Source organism: Arabidopsis lyrata (assembly GCF_000004255.2).
Source record: "Arabidopsis lyrata subsp. lyrata unplaced genomic scaffold ARALYscaffold_3, whole genome shotgun sequence".
Classification (NCBI taxonomy): Eukaryota; Viridiplantae; Streptophyta; class Magnoliopsida; order Brassicales; family Brassicaceae; genus Arabidopsis; species Arabidopsis lyrata.
In genome coordinates, this window is record NW_003302553.1 from 1,708,944 (window position 1) to 1,734,383 (window position 25,440).

General features: G+C 36.4%; 5 protein-coding genes across 12 annotated transcripts; 3 read left to right on the top strand and 2 right to left on the bottom strand.

Annotated features, from left to right (window-relative positions):
• Nucleotides 1-5,153: 5,153 nt before the first annotated feature.
• On the top strand, nucleotides 5,154-17,019 carry LOC110230362 (trafficking protein particle complex subunit 6B-like). Of its 2 annotated transcripts, none has more exons than XM_021033021.1 (4): nucleotides 5,154-5,428; nucleotides 6,235-6,352; nucleotides 6,439-6,661; nucleotides 6,935-7,241. In XM_021033021.1, the coding sequence occupies exons 1-4, from the start codon at nucleotides 5,277-5,279 to the stop codon at nucleotides 6,961-6,963; spliced, it is 522 nt and encodes a 173-aa protein (XP_020888680.1). In that variant the 5' UTR covers nucleotides 5,154-5,276; the 3' UTR covers nucleotides 6,964-7,241. The 2 variants fall into 2 exon arrangements, with proteins under 2 accessions (XP_020888680.1, XP_020888681.1); XM_021033022.1 differs by lacking the exon at nucleotides 6,935-7,241 and adding an exon at nucleotides 16,945-17,019 and having other exon boundaries at nucleotides 5,229-5,428.
• On the top strand, nucleotides 14,580-16,921 carry LOC110230361. Of its 2 annotated transcripts, XR_002333466.1 has the most exons (3): nucleotides 14,580-15,194; nucleotides 15,280-16,386; nucleotides 16,469-16,921. XR_002333466.1 is itself a non-coding variant. In XM_021033020.1 (2 exons), exons 1-2 carry the CDS (start codon nucleotides 15,041-15,043, stop codon nucleotides 15,912-15,914), a joined length of 789 nt encoding a protein of 262 aa, XP_020888679.1. In that variant the 5' UTR covers nucleotides 14,580-15,040; the 3' UTR covers nucleotides 15,915-16,387. The 2 variants fall into 2 exon arrangements, 1 of the variants encoding a protein (XP_020888679.1); XM_021033020.1 differs by lacking the exon at nucleotides 16,469-16,921 and having other exon boundaries at nucleotides 15,280-16,387.
• A 746-nt stretch (nucleotides 17,020-17,765) lies between the features above and the next one.
• LOC110229844 lies at nucleotides 17,766-18,624 on the top strand. The gene is made up of 2 exons (XM_021030868.1): nucleotides 17,766-18,566; nucleotides 18,614-18,624. Exons 1-2 carry the CDS (start codon nucleotides 18,005-18,007, stop codon nucleotides 18,622-18,624), a joined length of 573 nt encoding a protein of 190 aa, XP_020886527.1. The 5' UTR covers nucleotides 17,766-18,004.
• Nucleotides 18,382-21,826, bottom strand: LOC110230319 (lon protease homolog 4, chloroplastic/mitochondrial-like). 5 transcript variants are annotated; one of them, XR_002333432.1, is made up of 12 exons: nucleotides 21,648-21,826; nucleotides 21,401-21,525; nucleotides 21,191-21,321; nucleotides 21,004-21,108; nucleotides 20,766-20,882; nucleotides 20,440-20,607; nucleotides 20,213-20,314; nucleotides 19,768-20,031; nucleotides 19,444-19,648; nucleotides 19,108-19,330; nucleotides 18,800-18,950; nucleotides 18,382-18,709 (listed from the first exon to the last, which is right to left on the bottom strand). XR_002333432.1 is itself a non-coding variant. In XM_021032865.1 (8 exons), the coding sequence occupies exons 2-8, from the start codon at nucleotides 21,489-21,491 to the stop codon at nucleotides 18,641-18,643; spliced, it is 783 nt and encodes a 260-aa protein (XP_020888524.1). In that variant the 5' UTR covers nucleotides 21,492-21,525; nucleotides 21,648-21,826; the 3' UTR covers nucleotides 18,382-18,640. The 5 variants fall into 5 exon arrangements, 2 of the variants coding, with proteins under 2 accessions (XP_020888524.1, XP_020888525.1); XR_002333433.1 differs by having other exon boundaries at nucleotides 18,800-19,330; nucleotides 19,444-19,592; XR_002333431.1 differs by having other exon boundaries at nucleotides 18,800-19,330.
• Nucleotides 21,827-21,868: 42 nt separating this feature from the next.
• On the bottom strand, nucleotides 21,869-23,731 carry LOC110230320. 2 transcript variants are annotated; one of them, XR_002333434.1, is made up of 8 exons: nucleotides 23,542-23,729; nucleotides 23,423-23,461; nucleotides 23,062-23,193; nucleotides 22,847-22,978; nucleotides 22,620-22,767; nucleotides 22,505-22,543; nucleotides 22,212-22,345; nucleotides 21,869-22,119 (listed from the first exon to the last, which is right to left on the bottom strand). XR_002333434.1 is itself a non-coding variant. In XM_021032867.1 (8 exons), the coding sequence occupies exons 3-7, from the start codon at nucleotides 23,119-23,121 to the stop codon at nucleotides 22,342-22,344; spliced, it is 387 nt and encodes a 128-aa protein (XP_020888526.1). In that variant the 5' UTR covers nucleotides 23,122-23,193; nucleotides 23,423-23,461; nucleotides 23,542-23,731; the 3' UTR covers nucleotides 21,869-22,119; nucleotides 22,212-22,341. The 2 variants fall into 2 exon arrangements, 1 of the variants encoding a protein (XP_020888526.1); XM_021032867.1 differs by having other exon boundaries at nucleotides 22,620-22,771; nucleotides 23,542-23,731.
• Nucleotides 23,732-25,440: the final 1,709 nt, after the last annotated feature.

Consider the following 25,440-nt stretch of genomic DNA (forward strand, 5'->3'; position numbering starts at 1 on the left):
CTAGGGTTTCACTTTTCTGTCTGATTTCGTCAAGACGGGGCTTAAATAAGTTTTTCTACGGTCGGTCAGGCCTTAGCCAGAGTTTATGACCTTATTAATTCTATTGTTGGGCCTTAGCCCAATTTCTTTTCGGGCCCGGAGTTTATGACCTTTTAATCCGCCTATAATGTTGGGCCTTAGCCCAATTTATTTTCGGATCCGGAGTTTATGATCTTTTAATCCGCCAATCACGTTATTTCCCTAGTTGTTCAAATCAACGGCCTTGAAATGACGACGCCTGATTTCGAGAGACCTAAATAAAACGATAAGAGACGACCGGAAGAAAATTCGACTGAAGAAGATGTCGATTCGGTGAAGGTAATTCATATGGTGACTCCGAATAAACGAGCCCAGCGAGTAGTTGAATTCTTCCACAACATAAGGGGGCAGGGTTGCGTGCGTGTCATAGATGCACAACCTGAGCGAGAAATAGCTAAGGGACTAGATCGGTTATTTCAGTTGCAAAGAAAGAGAGGGCTAGAGCTAATTTTTATAAGCTAATGTGTTAAGCATATATGCTCAAAATAACCTTAGCCCGGAAACAACTCCTCAATCAATTATAAGGGTCGCTGAGTTTGGTTGCGTCCATAAAAATGGGAAGTGGAGTGGTGAGGCGGAGAATATTCATTAATGATTATTAACGATTAGGCAGAGAATAGTTTCATTTTAGTCTGGAGAGAGACTCACAGGAACTCGCCGGAGAAAGTGTGAAATCGAAGAAGAAGATGAAGAAGCCATTGTTGTTGAATAGAAGAGTGACTATTCCAGCTCATAAAAGAAAAAGAAATTATTGATACAGCGCGAATCGATCCCTGTTGCCAGAATTGTGACCGGAGAAGAAGAAGGCACAAATCATATGAAGCAACAATGGCAATTCATGATCCTCTGCTTGTTCACCTTGTTTCTAGTGGCGGATGCTCGTGATAGACGGTAACAACTTTTACACAAGTTTCTGGCGGGTAATTGGAATTAGAAGAAATTGGTTTCAGCTGCTACTCAAGTTACCGGTCAGAGGGGACTCGTTGACGAGTAGGCAAACTCATTAATGAAGAAGGCCAGCCTTGTAAAATGGGGGAAGAAAGATTGCTCGGATCCAATTATGGCACAAAGAGGAAATAGGATTCAGGGATGAACTAAAACCACTGTGCTGGATCTAATTAAGACATACTCGAATCTAAACCAACTGGCTGATGACGAACGATCGAAACATTCCATGTTAGCATTTCTGTATAATGACTCGTCCTCTTCACATTGTTACCTGATTTATATATGCTTCCTTCATCATTGGGAGGTATCATTAACTTACATGTTAACCATAATAGTTCACATAAGCAGATTCTATAACTTGTATCACATCAGTTGCAAATCAGAGATCATGTGTAATCAAAAATAACACACCCACATACATTCGACAAAAGTAAAGACAACTCCATAATTTATATGTCTGACTAGTCCACAGTGACACGGAATACAAAGCTTAAAAAATAACTAGAAATTTCGTCCAGTTATCTTCCTTTGGCATCACAGGATTACTCCAATTTACTCTGTGCACAACAAAGATAATGACTAGTCCTCCCCTCTAGCCATTTTCCACAGATCCCTTGACGGATGTCTTACTATCACCAAACCTTAAAACCACACACACACAAACACAAAGTTTTTAAAATCAAATTCATTCAAGTACTGAAAAAATTCTCTCTCCCTCTCGATCCATACCTAACAAATATCCCCCACCCAGGCAAAGACCTCGTTTTGCAAGATCATCAAAGGTGAGCGATGAGAAAGTCCCGCCTCCGCCCGTGGAGGCTACAATCACAAATCAGAGATTTTTGTTTTACATCCGAATATAAAACGAACCGAGAATGGTATAGATCTGAGAACTTTACCGTTGCTGCTACCAGGCGATGAAGAGAAATTGCGGCGAGACCGAATCGATCTCAAGCCCTGTAAAAACTTTGGTTAATCGATGGAACACAGAAAAGGAGAAAGTAGAAAACATAATCATATATCTCGATCTACCTGTGCAACGATAGATCTCAGATTCGGCGTCATGACCTGAAACTAGGGTTTCACTTTTCTGTCTGATTTCGTCAAGACGGGGCTTAAATAAGTTTTTCTACGGTCGGTCAGGCCTTAGCCAGAGTTTATGACCTTATTAATTCTATTGTTGGGCCTTAGCCCAATTTCTTTTCGGGCCCGGAGCTTATGACCTTTTAATCCGCCTATAATGTTGGGCCTTAGCCCAATTAATTTTCGGATCCGGAGTTTATGATCTTTTAATCCGCCAATTACGTTATTTCCCTAGTTGTTCAAATCAACGGCCTTGAAATGACGACGCCTATTTTCGAGAGACCTAAATAAAACGATAAGAGACGACCGGAAAAAAAATTCGACTGAAGAAGATGTCGATTCGGTGAAGGTAATTCATATGGTGACAATCATATGCATCTCCGCATTTACAAATGAGAACTGGAATATATCTTGATTGTGGCATTATGATTAGAAAAGAACTTGATCTTTAGAAAATAAAACATTGCTTTAAGAAAAAACCGACACCAAATGAAATCAAACTCCAAGTGAAGATAAGATATGGTTTTGAATTACTGGTAGTTTCTTTCTTTTCCTCTTTTTTTTTTTTTTTTTTATAATCTTCAAATTTGAATTGTGGTATCAAACAAAAAAAAGAAGAAAATAATAATCTAAATATAATAGCAATCTCAATAAATGCCTTTTACATTTCTGAACGGTTGCGTCTTTTTATCACAATCTTTCGTTTAAATATTTACGATTATTTTCTTCGGTTGTGTATTTTTATCGCATCTTTCCGTTGAAATATTTACGGTTATTTTTTTACGGCTGTGTCTTATTATCGCATCTCTTTGTTAATATATTTACGTTTTTCTTACAGTTATATTTTTTCAATTACAGTCGTATCTTTTCAGTTTACGGTTGTATCTTCATAGTTGTAACTATTCATTTAAAATTACGTCTCATATTATATAGATTTAAATTTTGGTTTTTTAACTAAAATATATGTTTTACGGTTGTTTTTTCAAAAAGTTGCAATCTGAATAAATATTTACAACGGTTGCAGTTATTTATCGTAACACATCATAAACAATTGTGATTGTTTACTTGAACCATTGCAATATTTAATTTATTTAACGAATAATTGTAATTTTTGATTTCTTTTATAAATTGTTAAAACATTTGATTTTTTATTTTAAACTAAAAATATATATTTTACGGTTGAATTTTTTTAGAAAGTTGCGATCCGAATAAATATCTTCTACAGTTGTGTTTTTTTTTATCGTAACTTTTCGTAAACGGTTGCAACCATTTAGTTGAACCATTGCAACATTTAATTTATTTCACGAACAAATGCAACTCATGGTTTATTTTATAAACCGTTATAACATTTAATTATCTACAATCACGTCTTTCGGTGTAACTTTTTATAAACTATTATTCAATTTTAGTTACTAAAATGTATTTAAATAAATTGTAACCGTTTTATTGAACCGTTGCAACATTTGGTTTATTTGACAAATTATTGAAACTTTTGGTTTTGTTTTATGAACCGTTGTAATCTTTAGTTTATTTGACGAACTGTTGCAACATTTGGTATATTTGAAAAACGATTGCAACTTTTACTATATATGATATCTACGGTCGCGTCTTTCTGTTATAGTTTTTCATCAAAATTTTAAATTAAATTACTATTTAAATGAATATGTTGCTCCCTTTTAATTGAACATAGTAATATTTGGTTTATTTGACGAACCAATGAATATTTTGGCTTTTCTGATGAACCGTTGTAACCTTTGGTTTATTTGATAAACCGTTACAATATTTGATATATTTGATGAACCATTGCAACTTTAGTTTATTTGATGAATTATTACCACTTTACGTATATGTGATGAACCGTTGCATCATAGCCTTTTGTAATACATTTTTTAGAGCATTAACTAAAGCTTTTTTTTTAACAAAATAATAACTAAAGTTATAGGGATATTTGTTCATTTAGAGTATTATCTTGTCACTATGTTTTATTCTTGTTTTTCATCAAAAACCCTTGGTTCCATTAATTGTGTCTTTTACAAACAAATTTTTATATTTAAACTTTCAAAGTCTTTTTAACTCTATATATATATATATATAAAGAAAAAGTGGTGTAAATTTATTATTTTTTTTGTTTGATATTTTTCATAGAAAGTTATATTTTTGCTAATTAGCATTCATGTATATATTTTGTTATCTATTTTGGTTATTTGTTAAATTTTTCGAAGATTTTCTCTTTTTAACATAATACAATTTAAAATATTGCGTCTTTTTATCGTAATAATTTGATTAATATATTTAGTGTATATAGTTATATTTAAAATTAAAAATTTGCATTTACTCATTATAACTTTTGTTTAATATTTTTTATTTATGATCGCATCTTTTCACCATAATATTTTCTAATACTAATACAAATCTTTAAAAAAAAATTTGAGGGTTTACGTCTCTTTATCAATTTTTGTAAAATATATCTTTAGTTATTGTTAAAAATAATTTTTTTTTGAAACTTGTTGTCTCAATTTATTATGACTTTTCGTTTGATATTTTTTGAAATTTTTTCCCCCGCAACATCGTAGAGGTCTAAGTCCTAGTAATAATAAAACAACTTTTTTAATTGGGAATCTTCATAAGTTGTCGAAGTTGAGCTTGCACATATGCAAGAATTCATCGCAATGGGTTCTCATCAACGGTCCAAATTGTGCGACAAATCGATAAAATTTTATAATATTAATTTCAGTTGTGTATCTTGAAAGTGCTGACCTAATTTGTTGTTCTAATTTAAAATAAATCTTATGAGGTGTAATATGCTATTCAATAATCATGATTTATTTATTTATATTTCTCCCTTATATTTTACAAGTATATCATGGTTTGGTAAAATAAGATAACAAAATCTCAATTTCATTTTTAACTATAAATCATCAGCACCAAAAATAAGATAACAAAATCTCAATTTCATTTTTAATTATAAACCAAGATGATCCGGTTTAAATGTCGAGATAGGGAGATTAAGGTTATCAATGACTCTTACAAAAATTAAGTCACAGATCAGAAATAATAGAAACTATTAAGGACTTAAATGTAAATACTCTACAAGTTTATAGATCGGAGCTTCGTTGCATAAGCCCAAACCGGTCGAGAGAAGACGGAAAGAGTCTGAGAGAAAAGAAATGGGGAGAGAAGTGGCGGAGAGCTGTGTAGACACTATGTTAATGGAGATGGTGGCGATGTACAGTGGTCGATTCTACGCTAACAAGCCGGAACTCGCCGCTCGGAGGATCGAGGCCATTGGTTATCAGGTCGGCCACCAACTCTCCGAGAGGTTTGTTGTTGTTAGTTTACACTTGATCATCGTCTTCTTTCGATCTGGTTCATACTTCGTGAGACTTTTCTCGGTAGGTGTTTCGGATGTTAGTATTAGTTGTAGATCTGAAGATGATGGCGAATTTATATTGTTAGCAATGATTCTCTGATATTGGATTTATCGTTTCTCGTGTGTAATTGGCTGAGAATGTGTGCGAATGTGATAGATAGGAAGATAAATCGCGCTGATTTGAGTTTTTCTCATTCGTCGGGGTTTTGGTGTTGAGGAACTGTGAAAATTTGGGGATTTTGAGATCAATTTGGTACTGAAATGAAGATATTTGCGATTTCTGTTGTTCTGTGACCTAGTAATTGTTAGAAATCAAGAAACTTGGAACTTCGACTGTTCTTGTTAGTTTCTTGGATATGAGGTTTTTTATTAATCAATGGCTGGCTCTGAGGATTGCCATTACTCAAGAATTTTAAATCTGAGGTCAACTGTCATGAATTCGGATTGCATGTTTTACTGAATTAGAAAATTGGAATGGTGGACTCGGTTCTAGTAGCTAATATTTCTTTTTAGTTGTGCAATGTTTTGGTGAGGAAATTCCCTTGTTGCCAGACATATATGTCAGAAGATTTTGATTCTCTTAGTCCCTGTTTACCTATAATATGTGTAAGAAGAATGATTTTAGTCTGTTGAAGCATGTTTTGTTGCTTCTAAAGGTGTTTGCCTACATAAAAACTGTTTTACAGTGTTGTATCATGGCAGATATTGAGCATCTTACTTGACTATGCATAACGCCTGCCTTTTTATGTCCCTAGGTACACTATGGAAAGACCAAGGTTCAGTGACCATCTAGAGGCAATCAAGTTTATCTGCAAAGACTTCTGGTCTGAGGTCTTCAAGAAGCAGATAGATAACTTAAAGACAAATCACCGGGTGAGATTTCCTCTAAAAAAACTGGAATTGCCTGAACAAAGGCGAAACTCTTCTTGTGTGCTAAATTCTAACAAATGTTTCTTCAGGGTACTTTTGTATTGCAAGACAACAAGTTCCGGTGGTTGTCTCGTGTCTCAATTGACCCTTCATCTGAGAACGAAACCGAAGATCCATCTACTCCAGGGGAAAGCAAAGCAGCACAAGCGGTGAGCATGTACCTCTATTTCCCATGTGGAATCATAAGAGGTGTCCTCTCCAACTTGGGGATACCGTGTGCTGTCTCTGCAGATATATCAAGCCTTCCCACATGTGAGTTCACCGCTTATTTTTCTTGTTTTCGAAAATCTTAATCTTTCTTCTTCTCAAAATCACACATTGGAGGGAAGAAAAATAGAAAATTGTTAAAAATATTACTTATTTTGGTATATATTGGCTGTAAGCATACTCGTCTTTTAGAAGCTTAAGTACACATTTGTTAAGTTTGCTCACATAAACTCAGCTTGGAGTCATATTTCAAAACCTGTATTACATGTCATTATAAGTTGCTTCAGTTCAGTAACTATCCTTGTCATGTGCTCACAGGCTCTTTCGTGATTCGGGTAAAGGCTTGATTCTGCATTAAGCTCGAGTCCTCGGCTTTAGATTGCAGCTCGGCTTTATACTCTCAAGGAAGACAGATCCTTCGGGTCTGATGTAACTAAACCCCATTGCAGACTTATGTTTGCTGTTCTTTTGACACACGCAAGAAGAAGAAACAGTGAAGGCTTGGTTTCATGTTTGAAATGACTTTTATTTTCCCAATGTAAATTTTGTTGAGATCTCAAATAGAATAATTCTGATGCATCTCATTTCATATAATTTTTTAAAAAAAGACGTACATTTGGGAAAACTTGAAAAACTCTTTTTGAACAAATTTTACTAAAAATATATATATATATAAAAAAATCCAAATCCAAATCGTTGGTTTATTGGAGCTTCCTTCTCGGCCTTAAAGTCACTGATTTGGGACTTAAGTCTAGAATATGTCTCTAAAAGGCCACGATACTCTTCTAAGGTTCTAGAGGACGGACTGTGGTATATATGTTTCCTCTCCTACTCGATTCATATAATTTAGGGTTTTTTTTTTTTCTTGTGAATCTGACTCCTGTGTAAGGTTGGTTTGACTTCTTATTCTAGGGTTTCAATTTCTCACCTTTTTATGTCGATTCTTCATTTGTTGGTAGTGTTCCGGCATGTGTCTTTGGAGACGTGGTTCATACTCGTAATCATCTGATTGTTTTGTAAAACATTTTTGGTTGAGTGCTCATAGAGTCCATGTTTAAAAATCTGATGGTGGTGTTTTGCTTACGCTTGAGTCTTAGTGTGACGGTTTATAATCAGGAACTTCTACTCAGTGGCGGAGGTAGGAATTATTCTTATGGGGGTCAAAGGATGTAAACTTTAGTTAATGGGGGTCAATATAGAGACTTCCAGCCATTTCATGTGTGTTTGGGTCATAATCACCTAAGGATTATGATTATTTTCAAAATCTTATGGGGGTCATCTGACCCTCTTACCCTTCATGTAGCTCCGCCAGTCTTCTAGGTTAATCATTCACAATTATGAAAGTACGTAGTCTGGAATTTCTGTTGTGCAGGGACTATATATGAGTGATTGGTTCCTTCTGGTTGAACGCCCTGCATCGGGTAACTATTTTGGGTAACTATTTCCTTTAGGAATAGGAGACTGACCTAAATACAGTATAAATAAGGGATAGTAGTTCCAATAGGAAGAAGAAGGATTCATTAAGTCGATTCCACCACAATCGGTGAATTTTATCTCTTTTCAATTTGCTTTGATTCCACAATCTTAATTGCTTTTGGACAGTGGAGACTATGGAAAGAATTGGTGAATCTCTCGAGGGGTTTACACAGCAAGCCAATCAAACCCTAGCCGTTACTCAACAATTGAAGAAACACGAAGATGCATTGAATTGGATTCTAGCGGCCATGGATAGGGGAGGTCATGATTTTGCCACAATAGACATGCACTGTTTATTGAGGAGTCAACAGCTACCAACAAAGGCTGAACGTATCGCTGAAAGGGACAGCTTGAAGAACCAAATTGCTGACTTGGAGGGGAAAAATTTAGATCGGAAAACTGCTAATACTGATTTGGATAAAGATATCGAGAAAAAACAAGAGGAATTAACTGCGGATCTGAGTGAAGAAGTGAAACAAGATCTCGAACGGGTAACAAAACAAATTGAAGCTGAAAAGATCACGTTGGAAGCGAAGAAGAATCTGTTAACTACCGCTACCCAAAACTATGATGAGAAGAATGCGAGGTATTATGCTCTTGATACAAAGTTGGGAACAATTCAGGATACCATCGACAACATGAAGAAGGACCGCAAAGCGAACGACACAGAATACAGAGCAGTAGATACTGGGCTGAAAAACACAAAAAGTAATTTGCATTGGGATAAAGAACGTTACATAGAGTTACATCATAAAATCGATCAGCAAGTCACAGAACTTAACAAGAGAAACTGCTCACTCTACACTTCTTTCCAAGAAATATAATTTGCCGCTGATTATATTGCTTCTAATTTTTTATTCAAGAGATCGTAGCTTCTTCAACCGCTGCCTTTTTGTTCTTTTCTTTTTTTAGTTGGATTCTGTTTATGTGATTTTCAACTAATTATATAAATTTCTTTTTATGAATTTCTTAAATTTAACATTGACACCAAACTTGGTTTGATACCAAACACATGCACAACGGATGTTTGGTGTCTATTTGGAATCGAAGGACAAGTTGAAGATATATGCAAGCATCAGACTTGGAAACTTGTCTACATCGATCATTAAAACGACTTATCCAGATAGAGAGACAGAGCGCTTCCATTATTTTCACATGTTTTAGTCCCTTAACAAATCTTGAATTTTTTGAGGGAATTCGTAAATTGTGTTTGAGAGCATAAGGTCCTTTTATTACATGAGATTCAATAGCTGTGGCGATACATGTTTTGCTCGGAATAGCTCATTACACGACAACTCCACCACCTCGTTTAACGGATGAAGACTGAAGAAAATTTCCCACAGACAGAAACGTTGTAAAAGGCTCTGTAAAAATGTTGGGAGGTTTTGGACAAGGGAGGTCTTCTGTTGCTGGATAGAGGACCAAGGCGTGCTCAACATCAAGGAATCAGTGACTTTAGTATCGGCTGTTTTTTTCCCATTTGATACACGTTAGCCTTGTGATGCAAGAAACTGTGAAGGCTTGGTTTCAACTTGCCTTCTTTTTCTTCTTCTTTTTTTTTTTTTTTTTTTATGTAAATTCTTTATTGAGATCTCAAATAGAGTAATTCTGGTACATCTCCATTTCATTTTTAACCAAACTCTTGGAAAAAAGGTCAAAGATATACAAACCTAGCTAGGGTATATTAATATTTAACCAAAAGGCGTACAATTAGGAAAACCATATATTTATGAACAAAAATAAAAGGGTTTATTTATACATAGGCTAATCATTTCCTTTTTAAATGGTCCAAAATTTGAATCATGGTTTGGTTCAAATTTCATATTCATGTTCGGTACGGCACAGGCGAAACCAGTCTATATAAACCACAGGCGACTGGAGCCGACCGGCTTCCTTCTCGGCCTTGGTTAGCCAACTTTCCAAACTCAGAAGAAGTCACTGATTTGGGACTTAATTAGGTCTAGAATCTGTCTCTAAAAGGCCACAATACTCTTCTAAGGTTCTAGAGGACGGACCACGGTATTTTGTTTCATTACTCTCCTATTCGTTTAATTTAGTTTATGTTTTTCTTTTTGTTCTTGTGAATCTGACTCCTGTGTAAGGTGGTTCGACTTCTTATTCTAGGGTTTCAATTTCTTCATTTGTTAATCAACCATTTGTTGGTAGTGTTCCGGTATATATGTGTCTTTGGAGACGTGGTTCATATTGATTTAAACACTTTGTGATTTTAGAAGATTAGAACTATAAAAGACTTCTCTCTTTTATTCCTTTAAGAAACTTACACAAAACTTAAAGCTCTCTAATCTCTCAATCTCTTAAAACTCATAAGGTTAACCACAACATTGGCAACTCTTATATAGAGATCTTTGATGACTCCAAAACAAGCTAGGACTAGGTTTAGATATCTCCTAAACAATATTTAGATAACTCCTAAATATTCTCAATATTATCTCTTCCTTTATTTTAGTAACTTATGGCTCAAGTTACTCTTCAAGCTTTATCAACATTCTCCCCCTTAAGCTTGAAGTCGATACTCAACACGTCTTGAACTCCCACAAGATCTCTCATTTCCTTCAACTTGATTCTTCCAAGTCCTTTTGTCAAAATGTCGGCCTTTTGTTCCTCTCCTGGAACGTGCTCCACTTCTACTTGCTCATTCTCCACACATTCACGAATAAAATGGTATCTCTTGTGAATATGTTTGCTACGTCCGTGGAACACCGGGTTTTTGGCAAGAGCAATTGCCGACTTGTTATCAATCAGTAGCTTCACTCTTTCACATGGTTTTCCGACAACTTCACTAAGAAGTTCTTGAAGCCAAATTGCTTGTTTAGCTCCCTCGGTGGCTGCCATGAACTCAGCTTCACATGAAGATAAAGCTACGGTCTCTTGCTTTTGTGTACACCAAGTGATAGGATACTCGTCAAGATAGAATATATGTCCAGTTGTGCTTTTACCGTCATCTTCAGTTTCGTTACTTGAGCTGTTCCACTTCCATCTCTTGTTTTCATTGAAAAACACGTCTCTGCTCACTGTTATCCGACGGGTTGTTGGATCCAACATGCGATAAGCCTTTGATCCAGGCTCTGTCCCTAAGGGAACTAGTACACGTGATCGATCATCAAGTTTTTTTAGATGTGGTATCTCAATTTTTGTGTAGCCTATGCAACCAAATACCCGCAAGTGTTCTATGTTTGGTTTTCTTCCCTTGAAAGCTTCATATGGAGTTTGTGTAGCTAACACTCTTGTACCCACTCTGTTTATCAAGTATGTTGCATGTCTCACTGCCTCTCCCCACAAGTAATTCGGTATGCTCATATGTTTCAAGATACTCCTAGTCATCTCCATTAGCGTTTTGTTTCTTCTCTCGACTACTCCGTTTTGCTGAGGAGTATATGGTGCTGTCAAGTGTCTTTGTATTCCGGCATTGTCACAAAAAATTTGGAATTCTTGGGACAAGAACTCACCGCCCCTGTCAGTTCTAAAAGTTTTGATGGTAGTGCCGGTTTCTTGCTCAACCAACATCTTGAACCTTTTAAATTTCTCGAACGCTTCACTCTTTTCTTTTAGAAGTATGGACCACATGTAGCGAGAGTAATCGTTAATTAGAACGAATACATACCTTTTTTGTGCAGCTGTAGACGGCGTAATGGGTCCACAAATATCTCCATGTATGAGTTCAAGTTTGTTGGTTGCTCGATATGCGGTTGCTTGGGGAAACACTTTCCTTACGTGTTTTCCTAGCAGACAAGAAGCACATGTATCCTTTTGAATTGACATCATTGGCATTCCATTTACTAATTCTTTCTTCAACATGATTTTCATTGTCTCTATGCCAATGTGTCCTAACCTCGCGTGCCAAATCTCCGAGTCACTTAACACTTCTGATTGTAAACACTTCGCAGATTCCAACTCCATGAGTACCTTGTATAAGCGATTCTTGGACCTTCTTGCTTTCACTAGCAGCTTTCCATCACGATCGTGTACCGTCAAGTAGTCCTCTCTCATTCTAATATCACATCCTGCCTCTGTTGCTTGGCCAAGGCTTATGATGTTACTTTTCAATTCTGGAATGAAATAAACATCTGCCAAGACCTTTTTTTCTTTGTTCTTGCTAATGAAGAGGACTGAACCCTTTCCTTTGATATATATACGCGAATCATCGCCAAATCTTACCTTCCCTGTGACTGTTTCATCAATTTTTTGAAAATAGGACCTATTTCCTGACATGTGATTACTGGCCCCATTATCCAAATACCAAACATTGCTTTCATCTTATGAAGTTTCAAAATCACTTAGCTTCACGTTTTTCTCATTGAGGTATATGACCTCGTGCATCATCAGATTCTCAGCCTCTTGTGTATCGCTGTCGTCAACTTCTTGTGCTTCCTGGAGTTTGAGTAACCTGTCGGGACAGTTTGATGCATAGTGTCCGGTCTTGTCGCACCGGTAACACACTATCTTCGAAGCATCTCTCTGTTGGTTCCCGTAGCGGCCACGTCCTCTTCCCCGTTGAGAGAATCTTCCTCCTCTGCCTCTAGCAAATCCTTGGTTTCCTTGATATGTCTGTGTGTCGGAGCTAGCATACATAAGCTTACTTTGATCGTTAGATTGATCTTCTTCATCGTCACCTATACGTTCTTCATAAACTTTCAATCGCCCGACAATGTCTTCAAAACTTGTTTTTTTCAGATCTAGGACTTGTTCAAGTGAGGCGGTGATGTGTATGAATCTCTTCCTTGGTAAGCTTTTAAGAAATTTCTTAACTAGCTTCGACTCTTCAATCTCTTCTCCTAAAGTTGCGGATTTGGTAGACAATTCTGAAAGCTTCCCGGCAAAATCATCAATTGATTCTCCATCTTTCATCTTCAATCTGTCAAAGTCAGCCATCAGAGTTTGAAGCCTAGCTTCTTTAACACGTTCAGCTCCTACATACCTAGCTTTTATAGCATCCCAAACTGCTTTTGAAGTATCATGTTCTCCGACTTGAAGAACCATTGACTCCGGTATAGATTGGAAAAGAAGAGCCTTCCCCACGTCGTTCTTCTCCTCATCATTAGAACCGGGATAAATGGTATCCCACACTTTGTGAACTTTAAGAGCTGCCTTCATACGCATCGCCCATACAATATAGTTGACATTGTTGAGCATCAGACATTTTATGGATCCCATACTAATCTCTTTCGGTTTGTCCGGTACAGGTATTATATCAGCCATGGTATGATTTCACGAGAAACACGTATGAACACAACTTGGTCGTCTCCGATGCTTAAATAAATAAAGCTCTGATACCAAATATTGATTTAAACACTTTGTGATTTTAGAAGATTAGAACTATAAAAGACTTCTCTCTTTTATTCCTTTAAGAAACTTACACAAAACTTAAAGCTCTCTAATCTCTCAATCTCTTAAAACTCATAAGGTTAACCACAACATTGGCAACTCTTATATAGAGATCTTTGATGACTCCAAAACAAGCTAGGACTAGGTTTAGATATCTCCTAAACAATATTTAGATAACTCCTAAATATTCTCAATATTATCTCTTCCTTTATTTTAGTAACTTATGGCTCAAGTTACTCTTCAAGCTTTATCAACAGTTCATACTCGTAATCATCTGATTGTTTTGTTAAACATTTTTGGTTGAGTGCTCATAGAGTCTTGTTTAAAAATCTGATGGTGGTCTTTTGCTTACTCTTGAGTCTTAGTGTGACGGTTTAGAATCAGGAACTTCTAGGTTAATCAATCACAATTATGAAAGTAAGTAGTCTGGAATTTGTGTGCATGGACTGTATATGAGTGATTGGTTCCTTTCGTTTGAGGCTGCGAGGGCGAAAAAGTTAGCAGAGGAAAAGATGAGGGCTGGTGATTTTTTTGGGGATCATAAATTTAATACCAAGGCGCAAAGACCCTTCAATTTTTTTGCAGACACGTTTTGGACGCGTTGCGTTAACTGTGGCCATGGGCATACATACTCGAGAGAATGTATGAACACAGTCATGCATTGTTCCATTTGCCAGAAATCTTACCTTGCCTGCAACATAGGGGATGAACCTAGTATTGAACCTAATGAGCACAAGCCATGTGTGGAACCACATGTGGGGAACCAAAAGGGGCTACCCATCCCTTGGAGGCTTTATGAACATGTGGAACCAAAAAGGGGTTGCCCATCCCTTGGATGCTTTGCCCATCCCTTAGGCTTTGAATATATTTTGGACCCATCACTTCTCTCTTTACAAGACATTGTCTACACATTTAAATGTGTAGTTTTGTCTTTAAGTGAGCTACTTTGAATGCTCATGACCGTTGGCTTTAGGTCTAGAAGTGAGACAACTTGTCTCTTTTATTTGTGTATAAATATGTAACACATACTCATTGAATAAACTAAGCTCTCAATTTGGGATGTCTTCCCCTTATACAAAACGTCTTCTTTACACTAAAATGGGTAGATTCTAGTCTTGATAATCTCATGGAGAGACCAAGATTTGGCAATGCTTGGTCTCATCCCTTCTATTCAATTTTGTTCTCCCATTCTCTCTAAACGTTTCTATAAGGGTATTTGGGTTCTTGTTGGTATGAGAGAGCTGTTGCTTCTCATGCTTATTCTCAAGTATACACAGCCCATATTGGTGTGTATTACTCTTCCTTTACCTCAAGAATAGCTCACGTTGAGTTAGTCTCTTGATGGATTTACACATGAACACACAAACCCGTTTTTGGTGTTCTTGTGATTCTCGTTGGAGTGAAGCAAGAGCTGCTCACTCTCATTCGTCCTAGGCTCATAACCTAGGCCTCTATTCCGCATATATTCTAACACCTAGTAGTTCAACCGCTGGTGAAAAAGAATCTCAAGATGGAGAGACCAAAAAGAGGAGAACAACTGTTGATGATGAATGTAATAAGAGGATAAAGGAGAACGCAGAGGATTACACTCAGCTCCAGAAAAAGATGGATGAAATGGAAAAGCCTATAGATGACAAGCTTAAGCAACACGAGGAATTCATGCATGATGTTAAACCCACGCATGTTCAACAGCCTGATTCCTGCAGTGATCACATGAATATGACCATGAAGAAGGTCCAAGGGAAGATAACAAATACAGGTCCAATATTATCGCAATCTGAATTGTTTCAATCTCTTTCAATACTATATTTTTTTTTAATTATCAGTCGTTATTGCAATGGCAGAGGACGAATTTCTCTCCTTGTTGAGAAACGAGACGATATATCACACTCTTGTGGATGTTTCAAGGCAAGCTGCTGAAATCCAGAATGTTACAGAAAGATGGAACGATATGCCACCTGCGTTGAAGACAATTCGAGACGCCATATTTGATAAAGGTCGGATGTTAATTGCGAAAGAAGCGCAACAACGACAGAGCCAAGAACTTGAAGCGAAGATTCTTTCAATACGTGAAATTGAAGCCCTAGGGATAGGGATTGCTGAACTTCATCAACGCAAGGGGAATCTCACTTTAGAGGCATCGGATTTGGGAAAAAAATCTGAGGATTCTCAGCAGCAATTAAACACACTTCAGGAACAGAATACGAAAAGACTACACGGTCACTTAGTTTTAATGAACCAGCTTGAGGAAAAGAAGAGTGAGTTGGAATCGATAAAGGATCAGTCAGCGTCTACTACACGAAAATTGCGTAGGAAGCAAAAGAAACTCGACTCTGTTGTTAAAGATGTGAGGTGGATAGAGGATCAAATCATCGAAAAAGAGGAGGAGGAAAGGGAGGTTAAAGAAAGTTATGAACGAGGAAAAACTGACCTGATCCGAATAAAAACAGAGCTGGATTACTATAAGCAGCACTCATAACAGATACGGAAGAAAATCAACGACGACCTCCTTGCACTCAACGAGGCGAACAAGTTGATCGTCGATATTTCTACACAATTCTGATTTATGCTCGGGATTACTTTCTTCCTGTCATTAATGCTCGTTTAAACCATGAAAGCTCTGGCTATGTTATGCTTAACATAGATGAGCTCAAGAGCCAAAAAGTGTCTGTTTCCAGCAAAATTGGGTTTGAACATATGGGGACTGCTAAGGAAGGGAACATAGTGAGGATCGGTGATGAACACTCGTTTCGATTGCTCATAAGTAGATTGGAGTTTTGGTTATACTACATTGCGTATTTCTGTGGTGGCACTATTGGCCTTGTTTATAGCAACAATTTGGGACAGATTGCTCAGTCTTTGGGACCAAACTCTACAACCCTCGTCACAATCTACTCTTCATTCTCCTTCTTCGGTCGATTGCTCTCTGCCGCACCAGATTTTATGCACAAGTAAGTTTCGTTTTTTAGATTAAGGAATGTCTAATGTGAAATTTGGATAACAGATTCTCATTAAGAATATTGGTTCTTGCAGGAGATTTCGTTTGACAAGAACCGGCTGGTTTGCAATTGCACTCTTACCAACTCCAATCGCTTTCTTTTTACTAGCGATATCATCCTCACAACAAATAGCATTACAAACCGCAACCGCCTTAATCGGTCTGAGCTCAGGTTTCATATTCGCAGCTGCAGTCTCCATAACATCTGATCTCTTTGGACCCAATAGCGTAGGTGTTAACCACAACATTCTCATCACAAACATACCAATCGGCTCACTCCTAGGAGGAAAGGGAGGTGTATGATGACATATATCGAGCATCTTACTTGACTGTGCATAACTCCAGCCTTTTTATGTCACTACGTACACTATGGAAAGACCTCCATGATAACTTTTCTTGTAGACTTGTAGTATCATATGATTTATAACTTTTATCTCAGTACTAGGTATTACTTGTCATTATAAGTTGCTTCGGTTCGGTTTCGGTAACTATCCTTGTCATGTGCTCACAAGCTCTTTTGTGATTCGGGTCAAGGCTTGATTCTGCATTTAGCTCGAGTCCTCGGCTTTAGATTTTTGGTTTTAGTGTTTGGTTTTAGCTTCAATTTCTATAGAATTGATTCAACCCGATAGGGATGTAATTTAATAATATTTATTTATTTTTAGAAATTTGAATAATCATAAGTTTTTATAAAATTAAAAAAAAAAATCAGAAAAATATAACAAGTGTTGGATGGTAAGGCCCAACAAGACAACAAGCAGCCCATCTAGCAATGCAACGGCTACAACATTAGAGTCAGGGAAACCAACGTCAGCTTAATCCAACGGCTGTTATTTCATTCAATCTAACGATCACTAAATTTTTGCCAATAAAGAAATTAGACGTTAGTAGAAAACGAAAATAGAAAACAACATTAATTATTTGCTTTTACTCTTCAGTCTCCCTCCATTTATCTTTTGTCATCTTCTTCTTCTTCCACCTCCAGCAGAAGAAACTCAGACTTTGTTAGCACAAAGAGATCAGTCTTAGGTTTGCACTTTATTTCTCTCTAAAACCTGCGCATTCTGTCTTCAAACCCTCATTTTCTCGCCGTTTCTCTCTACATTTTCTTTTTTATAATTTTGTTGCCACTTTGATTCAAAGACCAAAGTTAGGGTTTTTATTGTTCTTCTGAGGTGACTTGCTTTTAGTTCTTACTTCAGTTTGAGCTTGTTTTTCTGTTATTGTAAGCAAGGATTTTTGTCGTTGCTTAGGCTAGGGTTTTTCACCTTTGCCTTGATTTTCCTCTGTTCGTCCTCTCACAACTAAAAAAAGAAAAGCTTTCGTCTGTGTGGTTGATTTTGTAACAATGTGCTCATTTCTGGAGACTTATTTTGCTTTAGATCTAAGATTCTCGTTTCCCTTTTGATTTGATTTCATGGGTTTTGTGTTCATGCTTATAAATCTCATGTCTTTTGTTGTTTTTGAATCAGGTTTGCAGATTTTCAACAGTAAAATTTCAGAAAGTCTTCATCTTTGCCTGGTGGGTTGGGTTTGTTCACTGTTAATCGTTTTGTTATTTGCTCACTGTAATGGAGAAGACTAGTTATGAAGAATGCACTGAGTCAAAGATACAGAATCACCGCAAATCAATGGAGAAACTTAAAGCTGATGCGTCTGGAATATTGACCTACACCAGTCAATTGAAAGGTTTACTCAAGCATTTTGACAGTGTTGAAGCCAATATTAAAAAGAGGTCACGAGAGCTAGAGCTAAAGGAGAAGGAACTGCAAATTTTGAGCTCAGACCTTGAGAAAAAGAGTCAAACTTTTGAAGCAGAAAAATCTGAAGCTGGTGATTTGAAGAAATTGGCTGAAGAGTGTACTGAAGAACTGAGGTCCAAGAGGAATCTACTGACTGTGAGACTCGATTCTTTGACAAGGATTCAGAGAGAGCTGGAGTCAAAGGATAACCAATTGGGACAGGTTATGGCTGAGATTAAGAGGCGTTGCAGTGAGGCTCGTAATGTTCAAGAGCGTAAGAGAGAAGTGGAAGATGAAACAGCTAGAAACAAGAAAGAGTTATCATTGATTGTTGAGCAGATTGAAGAATCTGGAAAACAGCTTGCGACGGTAGATGAGCAAGTAGAGGCGCGTCAGAAACAGCTTGCAAAGGTAGATGAGCAACTAGAGGCGCGGCAGAAACTGCTTGAGATTCGGTCATTGGAGCTAGTTTCTACAGAGAAGATGTTGGCAAGTATGAGAGAATCCATTAAGTTTTCCAATTCTGACCTTGAGCTGAAAGAAAATAAGATACAATCACTAAACAATTTGATAACGGACTGTAGTAACACGATTGACTCGAAATCTCAAGAATTAGGGGAAAACCAGAAGCTGATTGACCAACAGATCAATGAGCTTGGTGTCTTGCAGAATCAGCGTGATACTATTAAGCAGTTTATCCAAATACTTTCTGAAGAGCTTGTTGCTAAGGAGCAGACAAGCAAGGAGATTTTGGAGACTATTTGCAGAAGCTCCTCTGAGATGGAAGAAAGGGCTAAAGAGATTAAAGCAGCAGAGACAGAAGCAAGTAATTTAAATGTAAGATCTGAAAGGGTTAGGCAGGAGGTTGAAGGTAAAGAAAAGGAACTAGATCTGCTTAAGAATCAGATAGAGTCAGGGGAAAATAAACTTACTCAGCTTAAGAGAGAAATGGAAGAGGAGACAGATATAAAGAAGAGAGATTTGGAACTTGTTTTTTCCAAAATTGGAGAATCTGGCAAGCAGCTTGCAACTGTGAATGAGCAACTGGCGTCTCAGCAGAGACTGCTTGAGATACAGTCACTGGAACTAGTTTCTAAAGAGACTGAGTTGGGATGCGTGAGAGAATCTATCAAGCTTTCCAGTTCTGACCTAAAGCTGAAAGAAAAGATGGTAGAATCACTCAACCACAGGGTATCAGTTTGTGGTAAGACGATTGACTCGAAATCCAAAGAATTAGGAGAAATCCAAAAGCTGATTGAGCAACAAACCAATGAGCTTGGTGTCATGCATAGAAAGAAGAGAGATTTGGCACTGATTCTTAACAGGATTGAAGAATCGGGCAAACAGCTTGCGACGATAGATAGGCAACTAGAGTCGCGACGGAAACTGCTTAAGATTCGGTCATTTAAGTTACTTTCTGCGAATAAGAAGTTGGGATATGTGAGAAAATCCATCAAGCTTTCCAGCTCTGACCTGAAGCAGAAAGAGAGGATGATACATTCTTTAAACAACAGGGTAACAGTTTGCGGTAATACAGTTGACTCGAAATCCAAAGAATTAGGAGAAATCCAAAAGCTGATTGATCAACATACCAATGAGCTTGTTGTCTTGCGTACTCAGCGAGATTCTATCTGGCAGTTAATCCAGGGACTATCTGAAGAGCTTGTCGCTAAAGAGATGGAGTTGGAATGTGTTCTAGAATCAAGCAAGGACTTCAAATTTGACATTGATGTCAAAGAAAAGAGAGTCCAAGCATTAAACAATCTGATAACGATCTCAGGTGAACAGCTTGACATGAAATCTAAAGAGTTGGGTGAAATTCAAAGAGAGCTTGACTTGAAGAACACGCTTTGGACCTTTGTAAAAAAGATTTAATCCATAAAGCTGATATTATGAGACAAATTTGAAACTACAAAATCTTCCATTATCCATTTATTACAGATTGCTCTTAATCTGAATCTGTAAGAAAATCAATCAATTCAGATCCTCGGGGTCCAAGTAAGAAGTATGGAATGTTCAGTGAACTTGTAAACTTACCTTACGAAAAATCTTCTCAATCTGCTTCTGGAGATTTCTAACTCCTGATTCTCTGCAGTAATTTTCTATCAAGGAAAGAAGAGCTGCATCGCTCACATTAACCTGGAAAGAGGTACAAACAACTTGAGCGAAATCTTTTATGACATTCAAACAATAAGAAAATAAAATAAACAGCAAATGGCATCAGAAATGACAGGAGACTGGGGAACAATGGTTGTGAGTGAGACCTGTTCAGGCTTAATGCCACAATCTCTGCCTGCGGTTTTCTCCAAATAGTCTCTCGCAATATACATTTTCTCCTTAGTAATGTATCCTGAGAGATTAATCACCTCCATTCTATTTAGCAGGGGACTCGGAATGGTATCTGCCACGTTTGCTGTGCATACAAATAAAACCTGCAATAAATTTGATTAGACCTAAGTTTGAACTCAAACTTCCTATTATGAAACCAATTCATAGATCGGATCAATGGATTCCGGTTTTCCTTGAATTTGGTGGATCACAAAGAAAGAAAATTGCAAATGTAAAGAGAAGAAAAAATGTCCATGAAAACCTTGGATAAGCCAATAGTAATGTCGAGATAGTGGTCTAGAAAATTTGCATTCTGCTCTGGATCCAAAAGCTCCAACATTGCACTGGCTGGGTCACCATCGTGGCACCTAACTCCAAGCTGCCAAGGATACATATATAGACAATTATTGCAAAGAGTTTCAAGCTTTAACAAAGAAGCAAGAGATTCATTTTGACTACAAACTCTAAAAAGCCAGTTCAAATACTAACAAGCTAGCTACCTTATCAATCTCATCGATCAGAACAAGAGGATTTTCTGTTCCCACATTCTTTAGACATTGCACCATCTTTCCAGGCATGGCACCAATACATGTTCGACGGTGCCCCTAAACAATGTATAAGATAATAGATTATTATCTATAAATACTTTATTAACAGATTTGAATCATAGTTTTGTCATGTGTATACCTTAATTTCAGCAACATCAAATAGTCCTCCAACAGAGAACAGGAAGAACTTGCAGTCAAGAGCACGTGCAATTGAACGCCCAATGCTAGTTTTACCTACTCCAGGTGGGCCAGAAAGACGTATGATCTTCCCTATTGACAAATTTTACAAAATGATGAGGACAAAAAGTTTTAGCAAAGAAGATTGAATTAGAAAGGCAAAAGATACGACCTTTTGAAGTGCCTCTAAGTCTTCCCACAGCAATAAACTCTAGTATTCTTTCTTTTACTTCAGATAATCTGTAATGATCCTCGTCAAGCATCTTTTCTGCCCGTAGGACATCAAAATTCTCATCACTGCAAACCAAATTAATATGATTATAAATGAGAGTTCTCAATCAATGTACAAAAAGATGAATTACAAATGCTGTTATATATATAACTCTCTTCAAGACATAAACATGAAGAAAATGGCAAACCTGAAATTTCCCCAAGGCAACACGGTCAACCAATCAAGGTATAGGTCACATCGTATTCGCTGGAACTGGTTTCAAACAGCTGCAGCTTTTAAGCTCTTCTTCTACGACTTTTAGTACATGTTCTGGAATCTTGTCTTTAATAGGGTCAATCCTTCCCCTAAACTTTTCTGCAGTAAAAAACAGACTATAGCTTCAGTTGTTTTACACCCAGATTACCTTGTATGTATCGATTCCCTGAGTAATGTATCTCTCTTGTTTGTTTAAGAGGCTCCATTTGGTTCCACACAAAACAATTGTAGAGGAGTTACCAATCTCGGCAATCATTAGTCTTGCACCATCAATCTCTGTTATTGAAATTGAATCAGTATATCCCAGATGCTGAGGCAAGAAAAGCTGAGATGAGGCAACTGCACCAGCTTTACAGCAGAAACTGGTAAAGTCAATTTCGGAAGTAATCTGCAGAACCATTATCCTGAAAAAACAGTATTGCCAAAACAGTATTATCAAAAGGTGCAACATAACAATTCAAAATAAGTAGGTTAAAATGTTGAGGTAAACACTTACTTGTAGAGTTCGCAGAGATTTAGTGTCATTTTACAAATTGATGACCGACTAACAATGACTTTTGCTCCTGAATCAGCAATAGCTTTAATCAAAGCCTCAACCACAGCTTCCTTTGTCTTTCCAAAGTTCTCTACCTAGAACCCAAAATAAAAGAGGAAAACTGTAAACGATTAAAAACACACAACCATCCTTGAGAAAGCTATAATAGAAGCCACATTTTAAAAATACAGTAACAGATCTAAGTGCAAAAAAGGAGAAAACTCGTATGCTTTATTCATAAAGAAGCTCATCACCTGCTCAGCAGTATGAACGAGATCAGGGACAACAGCAACCTAGCATAAGAAAATGTATTTGTTCAGAAAAAGCTTTTCATCTAGTCAATCAAAAGCATAAACAAAGATATATCACCTTCGCATTTTCCACTCGCCTAATGGATCATCACTTTTCAAAAGGATACCACGGACAACGCAAGATTTGCGCGAGTCTACTCCCAAGATCTTGGCAACATAAATCTCATCAAGGTTAACAGACATTGGATTCCTTAAGACTTGAGAGCCTGCCTGTAAACAAATGAACCAGTCAATTGCAATAACATTGAAGAAATAAGAAATAAAAATCTTATTGGAATAAAATACCTCAAGTATTAAAGAGTTTAAATTTTTTTGGTTAAACTGCTGGCTAGTTCTCATCCTCATCCGGGAAATAAAAATTTGTTGGACAACCATATTCTCGGAAATCTTAACATGTTCTCCAAGTATCTCAAGAACCTACAGAAACAAAAAACAATTGCTTCAACTCTGATATTTATTTTTGAACTCTGGAATAAATAGTAATAAGGAAGGAAATTCACCTTATTCACGGATTTTGAGAATTGAGATAGCAAAAGGAATTGCGAAATCATCTGTTTCATCTATCTGCTTAGAAACTATAGCAGAAATCATAAAAAGCTCATCTATCCTATCAAGGATAGATGTTGTCATGCCTGAAAAAGTAATAACTATATCATTTTTCTATCAAACAGTAACTATATCACAGAGATAGTGAATGGTAGAGTCATCTTAGAGACTATAAGAGTAATCACAAAAAAGCTCATCGATGTATGAATGAAAATGTATTTCAGGCGCATCAAGCAATAAGTTAGTATTCCATAGAGACATACATACTATACCACAGAAGCATAAGTAATGACTAAATCCTGAAGAGATACTTACTTAGGAGAATCGAAGCTTTAAAGGTTTCGGAATCTTTAGCTGAAGGAAAAAGAACAACAAATCAAAATACGGAATACCACCAAAAGATCCAAAACTAAGGGAAAATATATAGATTTTACCGCTTTTTATGCTACGAACGGACGAACAGAACTTGCGACGAGAGAGAATGGATCTCCAGCCCTGAACAACGACAGATCGCGTCATGATCTGAAATTAGGGTTTCTCGATTCACCTGAGCGGCTGAGCGTGAGTGTGTGTGGGTTTAGACTTTAGAGTTCTTTTTGGTTGGAAGTGACGAAATGTTTTTCGATCTCGAGTTTATGCAAAAAAATTTGTTGGGCCGGGCACTTTTAAGCCCGATTCTTTTATCAGACAAATTTTGCTGGACCGGCACTAACCATATGAAAAAAGACTCCAACCAAAACTCAAAGCATATGCTCTCGAATGTCATCTGCATAAGACATTGAATGTTTAGTATAATAATAAAACATAATTTCATATAAACATAAACAAATAAACAAAGACGTAATCATTACAATTTAGGTTGTTTCAAAAAAACTGATAAAATTATGTTTTCATGAGGAAAAAAGATTGATACCTAGGAAAGTTTTAAATATATTGCTCGGAAAACTTGTGTTGAAGGAAATTGATGTTCTCTTATATAGAGATCGAATTAGTTAGGGCTTTCTATATTATTGCTTCTTCTTTTTTTTGTCAAGACTAACAAAGATATTTACCTTAGATATAGTAGATTATGATATCAAGGTTACTTAAATTAAATTTTGGCTGATTTGGTGTATATTTTTTCTTCTACTTTCAGGTTATTTATAGAGATGGTTCAATATGGAAGGGATCAAGATGAATCGAGAAAATGTAGGGGAACAAGCATAAAATTTTTGCAAATATCATAATTCCAAATTAATGAAAATTTATTTAGCTTTTTAAAAGGAATATGCGAATATTAAGGGGTGCCATTATGTTAAGTACTTTCTATTTTATAATTTATTTCTATATAACATTGTTTTGTTTAATGAGGAGTATATAGAGATAAAGGATCTAAATTAAACTATAAGATTTGCAATTTAAATTACATACCAAAACTGGAATGTGTGAGATATAAGGCGAAATCAAAGGTCACATTTATTGCATGTCCTAATCTACGTAAGCTATTCTAGATTTTTAACTACTAAAACAAGTGTTTTTGCTGATGTTATTTTCTTAGAAGTAATCTAATCAACTATCTTTCTTATTATCTTAGGAGATTTGACAGTCCGTCCTAGGGGGCATGAGACATGCCTTTTTTTTTTGTATAACGCAATTATTTTTACTTCTCTGACTTATTCTTTTTTTGTTCCAAGGTGGTTCTTCTGTTCTTTTCTTGACCATTTGAGTGTATTACTTTCTCGGTTATCATTATTCATTAATTTACAAGACTTTTTTTTAAATGAAATTGAAATAGAAAGTTTGAATTGAGTCCAGGCTTCTAGATGTATTTGATATTTCTTGACTATTAGATTTGACGTTTATAATTTTTATATGATAAGGTTTTTATAAATTTATATTGTTTTATAAAGGATCAAACGACGCAAGATAAACAGAAAAAAAAAAATCATTTAGAGGAAAACAGATATAATTGTTGGTACAAGTACAATAAAGAAATCCAATAAACAATTATTTGTAACCAAAGAAAAAAATCAAAGAAAAAAAAAAAAAAATAGATGAAAAAAAAAAAAAAAACCAAAGAAAAAAATCAATTGTCATTGTTATGATTCTTAATCAATTCTATGTTTATGTAATAAATATCGACTACGAAATAAATTTCGCAAATACATTGTAGTGGCTGGAACTGGGAAGGAACGATACTGACCTTGAGGACACCAGCGGCAGCTAAGATTTGTTGTCCGTGGCAGAATTCATGAATTTTTTTTTTTTTTTTTTTGAACATGTTTGTTCAATGCCAGATATTCTGGAACTCTGCCTCCCGGAATGACCAGAGCATCAGAACAGGAGGAATTTTT

Bases quoted from the DNA above. Each gene is read 5' to 3' on its own strand.
- LOC110230362 (XM_021033021.1), top strand. From the start codon at position 5,277: ATGGGGAGAGAAGTGGCGGAGAGCTGTGTAGACACTATGTTAATGGAG. The intron at 5,429-6,234 runs GTTTGTTGTTGT...TTATGTCCCTAG, and splicing joins GGCCACCAACTCTCCGAGAG to GTACACTATGGAAAGACCAA. The intron at 6,353-6,438 runs GTGAGATTTCCT...ATGTTTCTTCAG, and splicing joins ACTTAAAGACAAATCACCGG to GGTACTTTTGTATTGCAAGA.
- LOC110230361 (XM_021033020.1), top strand. From the start codon at position 15,041: ATGGATGAAATGGAAAAGCCTATAGATGACAAGCTTAAGCAACACGAG. The intron at 15,195-15,279 runs GTCCAATATTAT...TTGCAATGGCAG, and splicing joins AGGGAAGATAACAAATACAG to AGGACGAATTTCTCTCCTTG.
- LOC110229844 (XM_021030868.1), top strand. From the start codon at position 18,005: ATGGAGAAGACTAGTTATGAAGAATGCACTGAGTCAAAGATACAGAAT.
- LOC110230319 (XM_021032865.1), bottom strand. From the start codon at position 21,491: ATGCTTGACGAGGATCATTACAGATTATCTGAAGTAAAAGAAAGAATA. The intron at 21,109-21,190 runs GTATACACATGA...TACATTGTTTAG, and splicing joins TTGATGTTGCTGAAATTAAG to GGGCACCGTCGAACATGTAT. The intron at 18,710-20,212 runs GTAAGTTTACAA...ATTTTCTTTCAG, and splicing joins TTGAGAAGATTTTTCGTAAG to CTCAAGGTCAGAATTGGAAA.
- LOC110230320 (XM_021032867.1), bottom strand. From the start codon at position 23,121: ATGAAACAGATGATTTCGCAATTCCTTTTGCTATCTCAATTCTCAAAA. The intron at 22,979-23,061 runs GTGAATTTCCTT...TTGTTTCTGTAG, and splicing joins TCTCAAAATCCGTGAATAAG to GTTCTTGAGATACTTGGAGA. The intron at 22,544-22,619 runs GTGATATATCTT...TTCTTATGCTAG, and splicing joins GGCGAGTGGAAAATGCGAAG to GTTGCTGTTGTCCCTGATCT.